General features: G+C 41.7%; 3 protein-coding genes across 4 annotated transcripts; 2 read left to right on the top strand and 1 right to left on the bottom strand.

The window, feature by feature from the left end:
* The first annotated feature begins 206 nt into the window (after positions 1 to 206).
* zgc:114130 (uncharacterized protein LOC570332 homolog) lies at positions 207 to 3,665 on the top strand. Of its 2 annotated transcripts, none has more exons than XM_026342196.1 (2): positions 207 to 386; positions 1,246 to 3,665. In XM_026342196.1, the coding sequence occupies exons 1-2, from the start codon at positions 333 to 335 to the stop codon at positions 2,497 to 2,499; spliced, it is 1,308 nt and encodes a 435-aa protein (XP_026197981.1). In that variant the 5' UTR covers positions 207 to 332; the 3' UTR covers positions 2,500 to 3,665. The 2 variants fall into 2 exon arrangements, with proteins under 2 accessions (XP_026197981.1, XP_026197972.1); XM_026342187.1 differs by having other exon boundaries at positions 208 to 386; positions 1,243 to 3,665.
* Positions 3,666 to 7,726: 4,061 nt separating this feature from the next.
* trappc6bl (trafficking protein particle complex 6b-like) lies at positions 7,727 to 11,261 on the bottom strand. Its single transcript, XM_026341759.1, has 7 exons — positions 11,126 to 11,261; positions 10,695 to 10,792; positions 10,304 to 10,371; positions 10,078 to 10,195; positions 9,899 to 9,982; positions 9,648 to 9,741; positions 7,727 to 9,422 (listed from the first exon to the last, which is right to left on the bottom strand). The coding sequence occupies exons 2-7, from the start codon at positions 10,788 to 10,790 to the stop codon at positions 9,391 to 9,393; spliced, it is 492 nt and encodes a 163-aa protein (XP_026197544.1). The 5' UTR covers positions 10,791 to 10,792; positions 11,126 to 11,261; the 3' UTR covers positions 7,727 to 9,390.
* Positions 11,262 to 11,519: 258 nt separating this feature from the next.
* On the top strand, positions 11,520 to 13,256 carry bloc1s3 (biogenesis of lysosomal organelles complex-1, subunit 3). Its single transcript, XM_026363841.1, has 4 exons — positions 11,520 to 11,881; positions 12,039 to 12,225; positions 12,517 to 12,617; positions 12,786 to 13,256. The coding sequence occupies exons 1-4, from the start codon at positions 11,768 to 11,770 to the stop codon at positions 12,972 to 12,974; spliced, it is 591 nt and encodes a 196-aa protein (XP_026219626.1). The 5' UTR covers positions 11,520 to 11,767; the 3' UTR covers positions 12,975 to 13,256.
* Positions 13,257 to 19,763: the final 6,507 nt, after the last annotated feature.

Genomic DNA, 19,763 nt, shown 5'->3' with positions numbered 1-19,763 from the left:
GCTGCACATATCAGCTTGATGTCTACTCACACAAATAGGACTGATTATTATTGTTAGAGTTATATTTGGGGCCAACCTCAGCAGCTACCTCCACTGATTTAAGGGCACCCTTCCCATGCAGCGCTTCTTTTCACGCTCGCTTGTCTCCCTCTTGTTTGGGGAGTGGCCATCAGCGCTGTCAGCTTTTAAATCCACACGTGGTCCGGGTGCGGGGCTTGTTTAGCACCGCACACGCCGCAAACTTCGGACGAACTCATGCCAGCGAGCTGCCCGCGTCTCTCTCAGTGCGGGGGCTGACGGGGACCGGACCGAGGTTTTGATCACGCAGCAACATGCCCTCTTACCCCCTGAACCAGTTTGCCGACCTGGAGGAGATGATGTGCAAGGTAAAAGAAAGTTAGAGGGAAAGTTGTTCAGGTCATGGGGGGGGGGGTTACCGTTAGCTAGCTAACTGTTAGCCACGCTGCTAACTTCACTCTGTTTGCTTCCCCGGCGTCTTTATATTTTTAGCGTCTTCAAGCCTTTGTGGTTTTAAGTTATCACCGTTAACTAACTCATTGGTGCCATTACTGTGATGTTTTGTTGTTTTATCGTTTATTGAGCGATTAAGTCTGAAGTTTGGTTAACGTGGGAGCGTTGTTGAAGTTAGTGCTCCGATTGATGAGCCCACTAAACCGTGGAGCAACAAGCTAACTGGACAAGTCAGCAAGTTGAATCAAAACACAGTAACTTGAAGAATATGAAGACTTGAAGTTGAAGTGAAGTTGATATCGCTGACAGTCAGCAGGAGCCTGTTGTGTAAAACCTTTTTATTACGATGGATTTTTAACTGTACTGAGCTACATGAGCTGCAAAGTGCAGAAGATGCAGGTACATGAGTGGGATGTGAGGTGAAACCTCTCCGGATGAGTTTTTATAAAAGAACCACAGCTGTGTCCTTAAACTCAAACTAAACATTGTCGATTTAAGGTTAAAGTAACCCAAAAAATACAATATGTGTCTGTTTGGATGTTTTCCACAACCTTTTTTTTTTTTTTTTTGACAGTTTCAAGGTTTTGAACTTTCTGATTTATTGTAATTTCCCACTGATTAATACCGCAAGTATTGAGCAGAGCAGGGACAGACGGGTAGAGTGGGTTCATTTTGAGTCTCATGTTAACATGAGCTGAAGTTGCATATTGTAGCTTTAAGTGTGGAAATTGTCCACATGGTCTGATGATGTGTTGTCTGTTTTTCATGCAGCAGTTACTGAATCTGGATCTGAGGGAGCAGAACAGAACTCTACCCTCCCTCAGTCTGGCAATGAGGACACCAGGATACATTGGTCAGCCACGTAGCAATACATCGTTTTCCCTCTCGTCTCTCTCCTGCCTCCCCACTGATCCTTCAGACAATGTGTTTCTAACCTCCAGCCAATGGGGGCAGCCGTCAGAAAGCCCTCTGCCCTCCCAGCTTGCCAATTCCAGCCAATGGAGAAAGGTAGGCTTCCTTTCCCAGCGCTCTGTCAGCATGGTAGAGGGCAGCAGCAGCAGCAGCAGCACCACCACCACCGCAGCAAGTCTAGGCTGGCCCAAGACTGACACACAGCTCTCCCAGAGTGACATGAGCCCTACTGCACTGAACACTAGCACCTCCTCATCCACCTCACCATCCTCATCACGCTATAAGACTGAGCTGTGTCGATCTTTCACTGAGAATGGCTTGTGCAAGTATGGCGGAAAGTGCCAGTTTGCCCACGGGCCAGATGAGCTGCGGGATCTTAACAGGCATCCGAAATACAAAACTGAGCTGTGCCGTACGTTTCACACCATCGGCTTCTGCCCCTATGGAATCCGCTGCCACTTTGTCCACAACGGTGAAGAAGAAAAGAAACAGGCCTTCTCGCGTTCCTCCTCGTCCTCATCCTCTTCCTCAAGTATTCCACAGCAGCCACCTTCCTCTTCTCGCTCACACAGACCACCTCTTCTCAGACAGAGCTTTAGCTTTGCTGGGTTTCCCTCTGCTCCTCAACACATCCTGCAGCCTGCCTTTAATGTTCATCCTTCTCTTGCCTCTGCCTCTTTTTCACGTGCTCCCTCAGCATCCCCTCCTTCCTGCGGTGACATTACCGACCTTCTGTCTCACGCCTTCCTGGAGATGGACTCTGCCTTTGAAGCATCCCCTGCTCAACAGTACCAGCCGCTTGTGGAGCAGGCAACTTCAGCAGATCCCCGGTCTCCATTCCTGCCTTCACCAGACTCCGGCTGCTCTCCATGTGGACTGTCTCCAACTAGCTCCCCTTCACTGAGGCAGAGCCCCAGTGCTACAGGTGTCTTTTCAAAACCACTGGGTGCTCGATCTTTGTCTTACACTTCTCTGTCAGACCAGGACCAGGATGGAAGCAGCTCTGCTAGCTCACTCAGTGGCTCTGAATCCGGTGCCAGTGAAAGCAACGCCAGGCGTCTGGCAGTGTTCAGTCAGCTCTCTGTTCCGGAGGACGCTACTGGGTTCTGCCTTTAGGCTGTAATGTACTGGAACACAAACATACTCTGACATAGACATGCATACCCTAGATATTCTGTAACACAATATATGCAGTAAACACACATCCACGCTCATACACTAGCCCCCAAGTAAATGCAAACTGCCCTCTCACACACAGCCACTGGACTCACATGTCAGATGTTCTTTGCACTTGCAGGGTGTCAGAAGAAACAAAGACTCAGACCACTCAGAGACGTGCCTGTTAGATTTTTGTGGCGTGTTCATATGGAACGGTAGTGATGCTAAAATTAAAAATGAGAGTTGCCTTAAAAACAATAGAAATTGGTATAGGGTAGGTTTGGTAGTGCTGGAATAATTAGCTCCTTGATCAAAGTAGTATTCCAACATGGCAAATTCCAACAAATTATATTGTAATCACAGTGTGATCGGCAATGTGAGGTATTCATATTCACTCTAATCAGCAGCTTCCAAAAGATGTAGAGAATGTGATAAAGCCAAAGACGTGTTTGTAGCTCAGACGTTTTGATTATGGTGGAATAGCTGCACAATGTGACCGATGTGTTGGGGCTGTTGTGTTCCCATTAACTGTACACAGTATTGTGTTTATAAGCTGGTGTAATAGTTTTTCCCTCATAACTGTACAGTCTGAGGTCTTGTTTAGATGATGGACCTCATACCTGAATGTTAAGTTTTTAAACAGCTAAAGTGCCTGTAAGTGTTCACAGGCCGTGTTGGTGTTGAACCAGGATTTGCTGAGTTAGGCGAGATGTGAGTCTTTTTCTGTTTTTTTGTTTTGTTTGTTTTTTATAAAGGCAAGTAAGCTAGTTTGAGGGCAGGTCTGTCTGTTGTTAAGACTACTACCAGTGTTCTTCTGTCTCTTGTTGAATTATTGACAGACTGCCACCAGTAACAGCCAAGTGGAAAAAGGTAACATGCAGGATTTTATAGATGTCGATATTCAGCGCACCAGCCATTTTCTGCAGTGGCACGAAGGACCGCGTAAACTGAGAGTTGGAGATGGACGAAACCTTAATGAGATGCCGTCACATTATTCTGCATCTTGCTTTGCATAATACAACATGATTTGAGCACAGCTTGAGTTTCACAGCACTTGGCTCAGAAGTAAAGTTTAATTAAATCAAGTAACTATCTCATGAACCTCTCAATACTTCCCCACCAATACTTAATTTCTTTTTTTGGTTATCTTAAGCATAAACATTCCCAGGAGTGGGGATTTTGTTTCTCCCTCCACAGGCAGCACTAGTGTTACATTTTTGATATGTTTCCTTGACTCACACTCCACCATCTTCCATCTTTTCCTCTCATCCAGTGTTAACTCTTCCTGTTATGGCTTTGTACTGTTAGGAAAAGTGTAGCAACCTGGTCACATTTGTATGTAGCATGGTTCCAGGTGTACATAGGTGCATACTGTAGGGCTAGGGTGTGTATGCATTAGTGTTTTAAAAACGTTGGCTGTTTAGTGTTTTTTTGTTTTTTTGATGTAGTTGGTTAGAAGAACAGACTCCATGCTATAACTGGTCTATTTAAATTTGCCTTTTCAAGAACATGTTTAGTGTTAAAGGTGATAATCTTTAGTAAATTAATGTCTTTAATTTATTTTAACATATTTATAGAGGACTTTGAGTTGTTAATGCTTGTATCAAGTTTAATATATTTGGGTTTCTTTTGCTTTTTTTTGTACTGGAAATAAAGTTTTTGTTTTTTTTAAATTGACTGTTTTCACGTTTGTACTTTACATATTCACCCTTGTAGGGGTTTCATTTATCCTCTAGAGGTCAAATCGACAACACACCTGCTCCGAAACCTTGAATTGAGGCAATGCAGAAGTTACAGGGCTCGAGTATGTTTACTTTAACTTCCTGCCTGCTTGCGTATAAGCTGTTAGAGTAACATTTGCTGCAGAGTTCACATGTGAAGCCTTAGATGCACGGGTACAGGAAGGAAACAAACAGGAAACCAGTGAACTGTCATTTATGGTTTTCATCGTAGATCGCTTTCGCCCTGATCTGCACGCAATGTCAAATGTCAAGATAAAGCTCTCCAATGGATAACTTGGCTTTAGTGTATAAATGGTTGATGTCCACTGTAACCTTAGACAGCTCTGTGGCAAACGCAGCATACAGAGCTTTCAAAACTTTTTTAATACTCTTATTGTGGCACAGTTTCCTCAGAATGACAAGTGTGGGTATTCAAATAAACAGTATATTTTATAAGGTTTGCATGTTTTCTGACACGAGGAGGAAAGGGCGTAAATAATCGAGTGTATCTAAAACATGTCTTCTCAAATACCCACAGCTGACTAAAGTGAGGAAGTGCTACAATGTGGGCTTTATATGGTAAGAAGCTGTTAGAAAATTTCTAATTGCAAATTTGTCAAGTCATGCCTGCCCCAGCCACTGGGCTGTAGGATAGGAAGACACTTGTGCGTGCGTGTGTAGTCATGCCAGTAAGATTTCATGTGGAGATAAGAAGCCTTTTGTTTGGGGTTTAATCTTACCAAAGCTGGGATCCCACCCATTTCCCTTCTCCCTCACTGCCTCCGCTGCTTCCATCCTTCCTCCATCTCATTGTTCCCCTCCTTTCCTTAAAATACATCCCTTTACCTCTTCCTCAATGGGGGAGCTCTGTGTGTATGATTTGCCCTTTATTAAGTGAAACTATATTTATTTAGTGCAAATGTGATCTAAGATAAAAATCAGTAAATACTGAATGCATTTGAGATAAACATACACAAAGTGCTGTTTTCCATTGACATGGTTGCTGAAAAAAAAGGGGGGGACGGGGATAAAGCTGCACACTCATGGTTGACCCTCAAAGAATCTGTCTTTCATGCAAACCGCACACAGCAGCTATTATCTTGTCACTGTTAACATGAGATGGGCTGTCTGTCTGGGAGTGATTAGTGGCCGTGAAGGGGTTAAAGGCGTGTGTGTGCTTGTATGGTTTCTATGCTTGGGTGTGTGTGTGTGTGTGTGTGTATGTGTGTGTTGTATTGCGTCTTACATTCTCCCACACTCTTGCCCCATGGGACATAAGAAAGGCAGACAGATGGCTGTATTCAGGTCCACTGCAGGTCAACATATGGTCCCGAGAGACAAAGTTTGTGTTTGTGTGTGCGAGAGAAAGAATCTCACTCTTAACTATACACGAGTGGAGGACGCTGAATGAGTAGGCGAGGAGGAAAAAAGGTAATGGCAGTGGTAATAGTGTGAATAAAAGACGTTGGGAGATAAAGGGATGGTGGCAATTTGAGAGGATGAAAGCAGGCGGCATGTTGCGAGATCTTACAGGTTGTTAAACGGCAGCTTGGTTGTCTGCAGGTTTGTTAGGATGCTCCTAGGAAACTGAGACAGGCCTTTTGAGGCGGCAGATGCCTACATTCTTTAAGTGCTGCACGATGGTGGACTAAAAACATCCAGAATAAGTAGGTAGAAGTAGCAAAAGCTAGGGATTACTATGCTATTGCTGATTCATTTGTAACAGAAAGTAGGATATGCACATCCTACATGTATCCACAGGTGCCGATGCTTGATGAAGACCTTTTGCTTGTTTATTTGAATATGCTGGGATCGTACAGTGCAGAGTGCGGAGCTTGTTTAAGTTTTTGTGTAGATTTTGTCATTTGCTTCTCCAAACAGGCTACAAAGCTGCTTGTGGGAAATCTTACTCAGATCAATAATCTGTCACTTTGTCACACTAGAGACTTTAGCCAGTCTATGTGGACAATGTCTCTGAATTGTAGCAAGTCATCAATTTGAGAGAGTGAATGCTGGTTTTACTTGCACCCCCCCCCCCCCCCCCAAACACACACACACACACACACACACACACACACACCTCCTCTCTTTCTTCTAACCCCTGAACATCCCCCTCCTCCATTCTCCTCCCTCCCTCCATTCACCGCTCCTCTTTGTGAGCGTCGTGGTGACATTGTGATGCAGGGTACAGCAGGAGGAAGGGGAGCGGAGCCGTGCAGAGCAGCACCAAACAGCTGCCGCTGAACCCCTCACTGTTGTCCCCTTGATTTTGCTCTTCCAGGAGCCAGTCCCCCGCTTCATACCGTCAGTGAGTCATTTAAATATAAGAAACTTCTCACACCCTCTCCGTTTCCTCTCGTCATCCCGACCCCCTCGTCATATTTCTCTCTCGCTGCACTGCTTCCTCTCCGCCCCCACCTGTAATAAACTTCTATTTTCTGCCTTTCATTTCCCCCCAGCCTCCTGTAGAGGCTCTTCATTCTCTCCAGCTCATTTTCCTCCTGCCCACTCTGTCTCCTCCTCCGCCAACTTTCTACAAGTCTACCCCCTCCCAGGCTTTCTCTCTAATCCCTACTTCTGAATTTTTTTTTCTTCTTTGCAGAGAGGATTTGGGCTAAGTGTTTAATGGGTTGCAACAAATGGGTAAAAGAGTGGGCTTTAGTCAGGTGCTGCACATTTATGCAGACGCCCAACTCAATTTTCCTGACTGTTTTCTCCTTTCTCTGAATTTCTACAGTTGTATAGAAATTCCCAAAACCACATATCTTACACTAACTAACACTATGCCGATCAGCAGGGGTTGGCTGATAGTTGGCTACTTATAGCTAGACACCATATTTAACTTTACTTGAACCAATCTTCTTGAAGCTCATTCAAGTACTCTTGTCTTGAGGGCCTCGATGCTGAATGAAGTACAGTTCGAGTGCCAACTCAAAATTGAAGACTATATTAAAGGAGTGCTCCAGTGCAGGATTGTTCTTCCATTACGTTGGGGGACTTTCATGAGAAAGTTTTAAAAAGAAGGCTCAAAACTGATTGAGCTGAAGCTTATATATCCTGATTTTTAATCCCTAGAATCAGTCAAGCTCCAAAATCACTGGATCCTACACTTCCTCTTGTATAACCAATGGAAGGTCTTTTGTTAGAGCCTCTCAAAGTCCATGCATCCAGTATGTAAATTGCAAAGGCTTCTTTGAGTGCCCAGAAACCATTTTTACATTTTTATTTTTGCTGGTGTTTTCATGCCTGTGCATCATGTACTGTGTTTTAAAGGGTTGTCTAGATTCATTGTCTGTATAGGATACGTGCATGAGTGGTGTGTATCAGCTGGCTACTAAGCTTGTTCTTGCCTTACAGTAGTGACTGACCTTTATCCACTGAAGTTGTTATGATAGAAAGTAGTATCCACACAGCAGTCTTTCAGGACCAAGCCTGGGAGAGACAGATTCTAGGAGCACATTAAATAGATAGAAGTGGCATGTGTTTATTGTGGAAAACTGTTAAACCGCTGGCAGTGGAATACCAGGACACAGTCAGGGCATTTTATTAGAGCAAAGACAGGAAAGAAACATCAGAATGAGCACCACAATCCACAAACGAGTGCAATAATGTCAGTGTAGTGGTATACAAAAATCCAGAGGGTCTAAAAGGTAAACTACTGTACCAAATTTGATTGCGGATTGGACTGAACCGAACCGAGGTGAGCATATTGTAAACACTCATTTAGACCTCAGGTTGACCACGTGGTTTTATTGAAGTTACAGTTGGAGTATAGCCTGGTGGTACAAAACTGTACACTCACGTACAGTCGGACCTCTTAATACAAAGCTCATGATATGGATCAAAAACATGAAAGAAACGTTAAGAACTTAAGCAGGGATGATGGGAGATGGAACTACTGTTGCTAATGCTCACTGTGAAATGTGTTGTAAATGTTATACAGACTAAAAAAAACACGTTCATTACACATTAACCTTCTTTTGTTTTCACAACACACAACACACAAGGGGTGTTAGCATGGCTTTTCAAAATAGCACATTGGCTGGTAGTTGAATGAGCTGTCAGAAAAATAAAGACAGCTTTATGTGTCCCTCTAGTGGAAGGTAGCGGCAACAGCATCTACCGAAAGGTGGATTTCTGCATCCCTTTTTTTTTTTTTTTTTATTGTTGTCTTTTTTTTTTAATTGTAGTCTTTTTCTGAGGTGGGCCAAAAATCTATGTGGAATGCCTTAAAATATGATTGAGTCATATCTGCAGCTCACTGTATGCTAGGAAACCTCATGATTATACATTTACATATCTATGCTGTACAAATGGAAGTAAATGTACATTTTTGTACGAAAATAATAATATGTATAATAACACATGAAACACCCACCTTCTAGAGGCAATCTGCTAAAAGGCAGAGCAAAGCACCAGGAGCTGGTTACAGCTTCTATGTGCGTCTGCAGAGAAACAAGTGATGAATAATGAATTTGGTCTGCCAGGTGAAATGAGTTTCAAAGCCCCACTAGCTACCTTTGGGATAGATTTCAAAAGAGACAGTATGGCAACTGACAGCCCTCAAATATCATCTGAAGCAATGTCTTACACCAGATTCTGCTGTTTATTCTATCTTTAATATTTTTTTTCTTTTTCGGTTATTTCTTTTTTTGCACTCAACATTGCAAAACGTTACAAACAATTCTAAATAAAATTTACTTAGCATTCACATTCTCTTATTCACAGCCACCGACAGTGAACATTTCTTTTCAAAGCACAGTCAAGTGGGGACAGTCAGGACCAGGCACCACTTATTTAGTTAAAACTAGAATTGAGAACATCAGACATGATCAAGTTCAAATGAGGAAACATGAAGATGCTTAAGAAATAAAATTAATCTTGTTCTGTATCACAGTAACACCAGTAAAATGAAAGCCTTAAGGGCTGTTTGTCCTGTCAAGGGTCCCTGTTGTCAGCAGAACTTGGCTAGTCCTGTTGGACCCAACTGTGGAAATCAGAGTAGAGTTTGATTCCCTCTGTTGTTAAACTGCTCAGTAGGAGGCCATGAATTGCTGTCATGTCTTTAAGATTAACCAAACCCCATAGTGTCCTGTTCATCAGCACTAAAGCAGCAGAGATGACCAGGTCACAACTTCTGGATCACAACCTGGAACTTACCTGGAAGACACAATGACAGAGAGGTAAACTATCCAGCTTGGCAGGTATTAAGTATGTTACTCAAGGTTAACTCATCAGTCCAGTGAATCTTATCGAACATATCCTGACCACACAAGACATGGGTAACATCAGCGTGGCTACTAATAGTAACTAGTCAGCATGTTACACCACCTCACACTTTCCCCCAATAAAGACATTCATGATGTGGTTTCTGGTGGCACTTACATGATGGCATGACGGAGACCTCAGCTGTTACCACACTGTCCAGGCCTAAATTAGAGAGAGCTCCTCTCACTATGCCACATGAAAAAGCAAGATACTGGGGGAAAAATGCACACACACACACACATAAATACAAATGTCAATAAAATCACGCCACATGTATTTGGCTATATACGTATCAAAATACAATACTTCAATTGCCTACATCTTCTTATTCTGTTGCTTATGTGTATGTGTGTGAGAAAGACACTGACCTTGGGAGCCTGACTCAGGTATTGTTTTCCACTGGAAAGCTGAGTCAGTAGAGCAAACTTATTATCCTGCAGAACATAGGTACCCTGTGGTGGAAAACAAACATAGCCTCAGTAGTCACACACAGTAGTCACTGTATTCCTGGCCACAGATAACTTGTTACTCTACACTTTTATTTTACCTGATGATTTGTTCTGAGGTTGTCAACCTGCCTCCTGAACACCTTTGTCCAGAAGTCTTTACAGATGAACTTCATTATATCCAGCTCATCCTTAAAGCTGGGTGAGTCTCTGGTCAGCCTAGACAGAGCAAATGTCACCTTAGCATAATGTATCACTTGTGAGGGTACATGTCACACTGCACATGCTGTATAGTGATACAGAGACAGTATGTTTCTGCTTACGTACCTCTCAATGAGTCCTTGTCCCACCCTGAATCCCATGCCTTCGAGAACAGAAACACTAGCAGCTCTGTCCTGAAAAGAGGATACTCAAGTGGTTTATTTTCTTACTGGGCAAGAACAAACTTCATGTGTGTTAGTATGTGTACTGTACGATGTTTGTGTGGACTCTACAATAAAGTTTCTTACTGAAGCCTGAGACTAAGACACATGGTCAGTGATTACCACTTAGTTTACTTGTAACTGTTGAGCTATCATGATTGATTACTATGACTAGTTATAGATGATGTGTGTATGTAATGGTATTTTACGAGATGAATCCATCAAACTCAAGGCTGTGTTTTATCTGTAACTAGACAATGTGTGAACTGATTGATTCACGCCTTTATTAAGCACACCTTGTTGTCCATTTCTCCTTTGCCGGATTGCTGCTCCTTGTAAACATGTGACACAATCTCCATATGAAGAAATTCGAACAGGGTCTCGTCTGCCATTTCTGAGGAACACACACAGCTAAATAAGCATCACAATACCACGCTAAAGTGAAACGGTTTCACCTGAGCTAGCTAGGTGTCCTCCAAAAGACAAAACACGTCAGTAAATGTGAACAGTCCGTGTCGCAGTTTAGTGTTAGCTAACGTTAGTTAGACAGTTAGCTTCGAAGAGCTAGTGTTGTCTGCTAGCAATATTATTAAGTCCGTGATAACTGTTTTCCTATCTCAGCATATGATAGAGAATAAGGACTAAGCAATGCATGTATATAGGATAAAAAGTAGTACTAAATGTAAACGAATCGAGTAAATCTGCTGTAATTATAGCGCTAACGTACCTGTCAGAAGGTTTTGTAGCACATCAACACAACACTGCGTCCCTAGTTGTACTCGATATTAACACCAGGGCACCTCTAGATATCGACGTGAGCGGAGCTAGCTGGGTTTATCTAAAGAAAGGCAAATATTTGTCCACTGGCAGCGGGTGACATAAATAACATGTGCTACAACACCCAGGGGGAAGCAAAGCATCTTATATCGGATAGAAAGACATACTGTATACAGGACAGGGTCGATTATCCTCGCACAGTATTTCGGTGTACACCGCTAATGCTTACAAACAAACCCTTGATCGGGGCTGTTATGTCGTCCAATCACGTTATGATACGTGCATGGTCACGTGACAGAGTGCCCCAGTTTTGATTGGCTCTTCCTAAACACCACTTCCTGTCTGCTCATGTGATTTGTGTTTTTCATATCACAGAGAAGGTTTTTCTGCATTTATTTCACGTATCAACCAACTTTATACATTTTGATCCTTTACCCACTATTACAGTAGTAGTCGTAGTACAGTATTGCTTCTTGCTGAGTTAAGGGGAGCCCTTTATATTGCTTTCGTTAGTGTTGATCTTACCGAAATTTAGATACAGTAGCTGTCCACACTTTTTCACCGGACCTGACATCTGTGTGTGTGTGTAGTCATGTCCAGCAAGTACCAGATAGTGGTGCAGGGCGAGGCGTCTGAGACAGACTCCGATGATGAGGTCTACATCACCTCCCTGTCTGCTCCGCCAGCTGCTTCAGTCGGAGCCAAGGTTGCGTCTGTGTGTGTGTGTGTGTGTGTGTGTGTGTGTGTGTGTGTGTGTTGATAATGTTATAGAGAGAAGAGTGTGTTTTTATAAACGTCAATGTCTCCACTTCTCCTGTCGTGAATTTACACCTTGGTTTCTCTGTGACCTCGGATGCTGTCAGGTTCCGGGAGAGGCGTCTGAAACAGACAGTGAGGCTGAGGAGGAGCATGCGGACCGAGCCTCTGCAGTGAAACAGGAGAGCGCTCAGATCCTGAGGAGAGACCTGCCTCCTCTCATAGTGGTCCGAGACCACCCTGATGTACAGTCAGTAGTGGAGGACAGGCCAAGCCCCACACACAGGCCACAGGGTGAGAAATGCCGATCAGAACTGAGTGATCAACATTTCTTCCAATATCAGTACCTATAATGTAACAGAATACTCTAAACTCATTGGTCCTGTTTCCAGCTTTCAGCTGCCTTTAACGATCCTCATTACATTTTGAGACGCAGTTTAATTATTAATTCACGTTTATTCTCCATTCTTGTTTATTATCTATACCTTTTTTTTATCGAGGTTGGTTTTTATAAAACCTTACCCAATGCAGGAAGGCCAGTTCCATTTAGTTCTGTGTTATTTCAGTATGTTACTCTGTTTCTAGGTGACACACTTTTACAACAGAAGCTGCAAGAGTCTAACAGCCGGCTGTATTCTGATGTTGGTCAGACACTTCGGCAGGTTTATGGCAGCGCAAGCAGAGAGGTACACTCCTGTGTTTCACTCAGAAGACTTATGATATACAAAATACTTTTTATACTCTTTATACCACATTATTTCCACAGAGGCACCCACATGTATTCTCTAGAGCTGATGTGTGTAGGAGATTCAGAACTTGACATTGATAGTATTACTTGACTGTTCTCCTGAAAGGTGCGCAGTGCCACAGCTCAGCTGAACACGTCGCAGGGCGCTATCATCAGTGCCTCCCACAGCATCAGATTAATCCTGGATGACCTGAAGGCTGTCTCTGAGAAGATTGACATCATCACCAGCTGTCAAATACTGCCTGATATTAACCTCAGTAATCCAAATAATCACAGTGGTCCTGTGCCTAACTAATCAGTGTTTTTAAAATACATCATAGACTCAAACTCAAGCTGTAAAAACTAACATGTTAGCTTAGTTCGCTGTTTCTTTCATGTACTGTCTGGAGCTCAGGAGACTTTTGTAAAGAGAAAGCTGCTGTTGCTAAGTCATGCTTTGCAGCTATTGCAGGAAGTTACTGACAGTATCTATTTTTCCTGCAATTCTCTGTAAATATTTGTATCTATGCTTGCATGTTTTGCATCTGATTTTCCTGTCAGACTCAATGCTGGAAATATAGATAACATGTTGACAAGAGCCGGTGGCTGTTGTCCTGGTGGTTAATTGGTGAAAGTACAGTGAAGACAATTGAAACAACTCTGAAGAAGTTTGTCACTTGAAATCAGTTGGTTATAAATATGAATTTATTTTCAAAAAACATCAACAGAGTAGTGCCTTTGTAAACAAATGTACAGTTACAGCACATTCCACACAACTGCAGTGTTTTCACTTAGATTCTGTCTGGGGACGCTCTCCTCCCATGCATCTTGTCCACTAACTCACTATCAAATGAAAATTCATGTGCAAAGGCTGTTAATGCACACAAAATCAACGACTTTAATTTTGAGATAACCTAATGACAGTTATCGACACATCTACAAGTCAGACTGAACACCAAAGCAGGCTGTCCTGTCCTTCTGGTTGTTCTTCCATCCATCAGTTCAGTGCATACATCATTTATCCACATGTCCATCCCTTCACATGTACAGTCTGCATGTGGACTTGTCAAACTGGAGTGTAAATGTATACCAGGACCACTACCAGCAGATTAAGGACTGTACCCACAATACCCACAATGCCAAACATGTGGTCAGGGTCCACTTTGCACTGGGTCGAGTCAGAAAGCACACTGATAGAATCAGCTGCCTGAAAGAGACGGAGAAGACAGTAACGCCAGTGAGTGGCCAGCTTGTGCAGTTCAGTCATCCAATTAAGTTTGAGTGTCTTGCATGTTTTTAGCCATCAGATGGCGCCATCGAGACATTACAAAAATACACAACTCGCTCTCTTCTTGTGTCTTATCTGCTAAAACTGTTCTAATGTATTTTTGTCTACTCTATTTATTGCTTTATTCAGTCCAATCATTAGTCAGTTTTTACTGCACATATGACGTCTATGTGATGTCTATGTAATTTATGTGTCTAATGTAATGTATAAGTTGTTTGTAATTCTTTCAAAGACAAAATATTTTATTCTATTAAACAGATTTTTGTTCCTCTCGGTTTTATTGTATTTCAACATTTGCAGCTAAATTCAGCACACACTTTATGTATCATTGTAGCATGTGCAGTATAATACTCTCAGTGGCCACTTTATTAGGTACACCAGTACAATCTAATGCAGTCCAGCAGCTCTGCCATGAATTCTACCTTAACACGGTTATAATTTCTCATAATGTTATGTTCATAGTGGCTGGTGGAGTCGTACAGGAGTACATAATGTTTAGAGGTGTGTCTAATGTTTTGGCTCTTCCTTTGTATAAACAGGGTGCACCTGTAGATTGTACAGGTGCACGTTGTAAAGTGGCCAGTGAATTATTTACTATTATTAATTTACAGTATAAGTTGTATTTAAATTATTTACCTGACACATATTATTTTGTATTGCATCCTATCATCTCTTATTTGACTCTAGTTTATTTTTTCTTCTATTGCATCAGTTGCAGTGAGACATGTTCTATGGTGACCTGCTGTAAAATATAGTCATAAACACCACAGCAACTATCATGTATTTTGTTTTTAAAGATAAGTGAGCTGACTTCTCAAAAAGGTTTTGTCAATTTTTTTGTACAAAAAAAAAGAAATTACCTCTTTGCTCTTTCTCTTTCCGCTGTCACTCCTTGGCTCAGTTGGCGTGGTGGGCTCCATTTCTCACCGTCCAAACTCACTGAGAGCAAAGAAAATCTACTACAGACTCAACCCTGAGTCTGTATCCTCTTGTCTCCCTGCTCCAGAGGCCCACAGGTCTGTGATAAACGAGAGACTGAAGAGACGCGGTTTTGTTCTGCTGTGCGTCGAAGGGCACACACTGTCACACAAGGCCAAGAAGCTGCTCAGCTGCCCAGCCACTGTTTCTGTGTCGGGTCATATGTAGTTGGCTCAAAGTTCTGTGTATGTCCAGAGGGTATATTACCAAGGGAGTGAAGAGACCACTTACTTGTTTGTGTGTGCGTATGTGTGCATGTATACTGTATGTGTGTGTTGTGAGTATTGCTTTGCCTTTAAGTGTGATGGATGCAGTTCGCTACTTTGAATCTGACTGTGTGACTGAAGACGACGTGGAGATAAAGGAGAACTTTAAATTGCACGTAAATCTACTAATCACTGTCATGTCAAACCAGTCCAGTTTACTTTAGGGAATGAGTTGACCCTTTACATCATCATTCATTGTTGAGCGTACAGTTATCAAGCTAAAAATAATACACACACACACATAGTACAGTGCTGATTCCCATCCATCATGCTTAAAGCAGACAGAGGAGTATTTGCCATTGTGGAATTGGAGAGCCCTAATAATAGAGATCCACTGAGGCTTCATTATAGGCGGTGCTGAGGGGCAGAGGGTCACAGTGAGGCTCCTTCAGGCCATTTGTTATCCAGATCCAATACCACTAGTCTAGCCTATGTGAATGATAATTTGACTTAATTAGCCTGAAGAATATGTAGTCCAGCACTGAGGAGGAACAAGTGACTAAAGTGACATCTCACCCAAACTGATGATGTATCTTCCAAAAAGCTCTTTAAGTAAAGAGTTTCTACCAAAACCTTTCAAAATATAAAAAATCACTGGAACTTTATTTGTTTGTTATTATTTTCTTCTTCCTGTACTAACACGGTATTAACAGACCATGGAGGGAGTAAAAGAAGCCATTAATCAATTGATTGGAGAGACGAAGAAGCATTTCTCTCAGTCCCAGATATCTTACTCTCTTTCCAGTGTGTGTGTGTGTGTGTGTGTGTGTGTGTGTGTGTGTGTGTGTGTGTGTGTGTGTGTGTGTTTGTGTGTGTGTGCCTCCCACAGCCTCAGCTGTGCTGCACCAGGCTTTGTTAGTTCCTCAGAAACTCATGTTATATGCTCACTGGAAAATTTGTATGATCGTTATGTAATATGACAGTATCAAATAACCGTATTATAATGTAGTGTTTAAGTTGTGAATGTGAGTTTTCTGGAGCTCTCACTACTACATGATATCCAATTAAAAGACCTTTGACTTGTTTGTGAAACAATGTAGTTAATGTTAACTAGGCTACATGCAGGAGTGGCAGGTAGAAAATATTTCAATCTAATGGTGAAATCTAAAAAAACATCATACACAATCATATATTGCAGCTTGTTGTATTAAACAAGTGAGGACCTTCAAAAGACCTGCACTTGTCTGGACAACTTTACTGTCACTGCACATTGAACTGGTTTCTGGTTTACAGTACAGTAGCTGTATGGATATTGTTTTGAAATAATAATAATTTTTTTTTGTGCATCGACCACTGATCTGAAGTAGCCTAGATACAACAAACATAAGCAAAGTATACAAAGTAAAGTATGCAATGTATATTTCTTCAAGGCTAGGTGAGCTTCTGAGGGAATTGTTACACTCAACAGGCGAGAACATAATATTACTGTTTACATAAAACATCTTTCCTTGTTCCAGTGACAGTAGCTTGAGGCTCCGAGCTAGGGACGTGGTTCATGCTTGAGCTGGCAAACTAACTAAAAACTAAAATAGGAACAGGGCAAACAATGGACAAAGACATTAAGGACAGAACATAAATGTTTGCACAGAGAAAGGCAGGGGGTAAGGGAGAACAGGAGGAGCGGAAAGAGTCACTAGATTATTAAATCATACTAGACGATACATTTAAGCTGCAGTTAGATCTATAGGCTGGTGTGTACGAGTGTGTGTGTGTATGCATGCGTTGTGTCTTTGTGTGTATGTGCACATAGAGGGCAGCCACCCATATTAGCCAGGTCAGTGGCTGTCTCATAGGGTGCCTGAGGAAACACTGTTAGTTTATCTGGCTGGCTGAACATGGCTGCACAAAACAGCACAGGTCTCCCGTTGTAACTATAGTATTTAAATGAAGTTCCGATCCGTGGGTGAAAACCTTGTTTTCATATTGCTGGTGCAGTAAAGACAACATGGAATTAGGATGCATCCCACTGACAAGCCAGAAGAATAAACCCTTTAAAGGAGCTAAAGGGAGAAACAGAAAAAAACAACAACACTCAAATCTAATCCCACTGATAGTAAGTGAAAGTGTGAATACACCACTAGACCTTAATCTAGTTATTCCAACTCATTTCAATGATTCTACTTAAACAGGACAACATCATCTGGAGGACAGAGTCATCAGAGCAGCAAAAATCTGGAACCATCACCAGCATGAAAATGGAAACTGAAAACACACTCTGCACACATTTTCTTTCATTCGTTTCATTCAGCGTTGTATGTAATCCATAGCAAGCACGTAATGTGCATATGTGCAGCTGGTCTACAGTCACATTAGTCTTTACTTTCTCTGATTTCAAAACAAAATAACTTCAAATATATTTTCAAGTTCGATTTTTTTGTTCTCGTACTCCAGCTACCCACATCACATACCTGGATAGTCTAGAAAAAGGAAATCCAAAATAATTCCCCCCAAAAAAATCTAATCAAAGCAGCATAGAGCTAGAGGCTACAACAGCAACAGTTATGGTTTTACCAAAGAGGTTTATTTTACAGAGGTAAGATTTGCCATTAACATCCAACAACTATGAAACTCCTGGCATTTTCCATTTTTATTGCCATAACTATGTTATAACATAGTCCAGTTTATATATATTACAAAAAACTACACCAGATCTCACAATTATCAGATCCCACAGCATCTGTTCCTTTGCCAGCTTCATCAGAAACTGAGATGATGTTGATACACCATTGTATAGGATGCATTATAGACAATATAACCTTTTCATTTACTGATTGAACCAAATGGGAACTTTCCAAATCTACAGTGTTGTATAGCAGCTAATGTCCTGGGATGTTAGTCTGTAAATGATCAGCATCTCACACAGGACTTTGGTTAGTGGATCATTTCTCAGACTGTCTGTGCAGTCCTGCACTGCTTCGGTCTACAGTTAAATAAAACTGCATCTGTTCAAAATAGGCAGTGAATATTTGCATCCTTTATTTTTTCAGTTGCATTGCTCTAAACGTAATTAAAACATCTTGGGGATCCTCTTGTTCACATTATTTTTTCTAGTCTGGTCTCAGGCAGTTTGTGTCAAGTGAGCCCTCTAATGCTAAAAAGCAATTCAGCTCAAGAATCATGAAAAAACATGAGTTTGTCTCAACGCTGCTACAAACTCGCTCAGACTCACAATGAACATTTTTGAATCCGGACTCAGGATGAATATTTCCCTGTCTTTGAACACCGTGAACACTGTTTTGTCCGTGCCTGAGGCAATGGATAGGTCGCAGGTGTACTCCGATGCATCTTTTTATCTCCTGGCGTTGAAGACTATTTCCATAACATAATGCGTGTGCACGTATTAGCCTATTTACTGTGTAGGATTATTCAAACATTATTGTGCACAGGCATTGTAAAATGTAAAAAATAAAAAAAACATAAAAGCATTGTCATTTTTGACTAATTGGTGTGTGTGTGTGTGTGTGTGTGTGTACACATTGAGGAGGTGGCTGAATATCTGTTGGGACAGCAGATGGCTAGGACTCACCCTCAAGGCTCTCTACTCTAATTGGTCTGTTTCGCAGTGAGTTTTATCTTGGTCTCAACTAAACACTTGAACTTCATGCAGAATGCACAATATGTTCCAGCTCAGGTGCTGTAGCAGTGGAGTTAGGCTGATTCATCAAAAGCTGCTGAGGCTAAATACTAGTTTTACATTTTGAATTCAGTGGTGTTCATTTCTGACACAATCCTGATCAAGGCGACAGAAACTGTGATAACATCTAAAACCCTAAAACTGTTTTTGGTTCATTTAACCATTGGTTGTGGGAGAGTTGTGAGTTTTTATAATGTATTAAAATTATAAAATCTTCACATGAAAGTACAATATATTTACTTTTGCCTCTTATACTTTAGTAAATATGCTACTAACGCCTCATAATGCAGGTCGATGAAAATGTTTCCCATTAATGGTTTGTGTAAAATCATTGTTTTAATCTTCCTTTATTTGGTAATACCGTAGGGATAACGTTTGTTATTCACTGCATGTGCATGCAATTTTAATTGTTTAATAATGAATGTAGCCTCATTAAATGATGCACGTTCCTCCAGCTCACAACTAATAGAATCTGACTGATGATTAAAGCATTATTAAAAGATTTATTAACTAAATTATAGAATTACAAAGAGTGCTTGCAAGAAAGCAGGGCTGTGTGTTAAGCGTTAAACCAGCGATTGTTCCTGTTCATTTTGTTTGTTTGCTAACATCAATGTGAGTGCACCAAAAATATCTCCAGTACAAGCAGCTATTTCATAGTAGCTGTGTTCAAATGTGCCTCCGCACAGCTGTGGCCTGACCGTCACAGTCGGACAGCAGATGTCTGGCAAACCAAAGGTGGCTCATACTGTCTTCGATTTAGCTTTACAATCTCCATTGTACAATTACTAGATGTGACAGGACGTAAATGTGAAAGTCACATCGGCCTCAGCACACTGGCAGTCTTCTGATGTGCACTGAAAGATGGTGTAAAATTATTCAGACAGAGTGAGATACAAGTAGCTAGAATGTGCACGTGTACACCTGTCTTTGAGTGGG

The sequence above is a fragment of the Anabas testudineus genome, chromosome 13, assembly GCF_900324465.2.
Source record: "Anabas testudineus chromosome 13, fAnaTes1.2, whole genome shotgun sequence".
Taxonomy (NCBI): Eukaryota; Metazoa; Chordata; class Actinopteri; order Anabantiformes; family Anabantidae; genus Anabas; species Anabas testudineus.
This window is presented reverse-complemented; position numbering and strand designations above follow the sequence as displayed.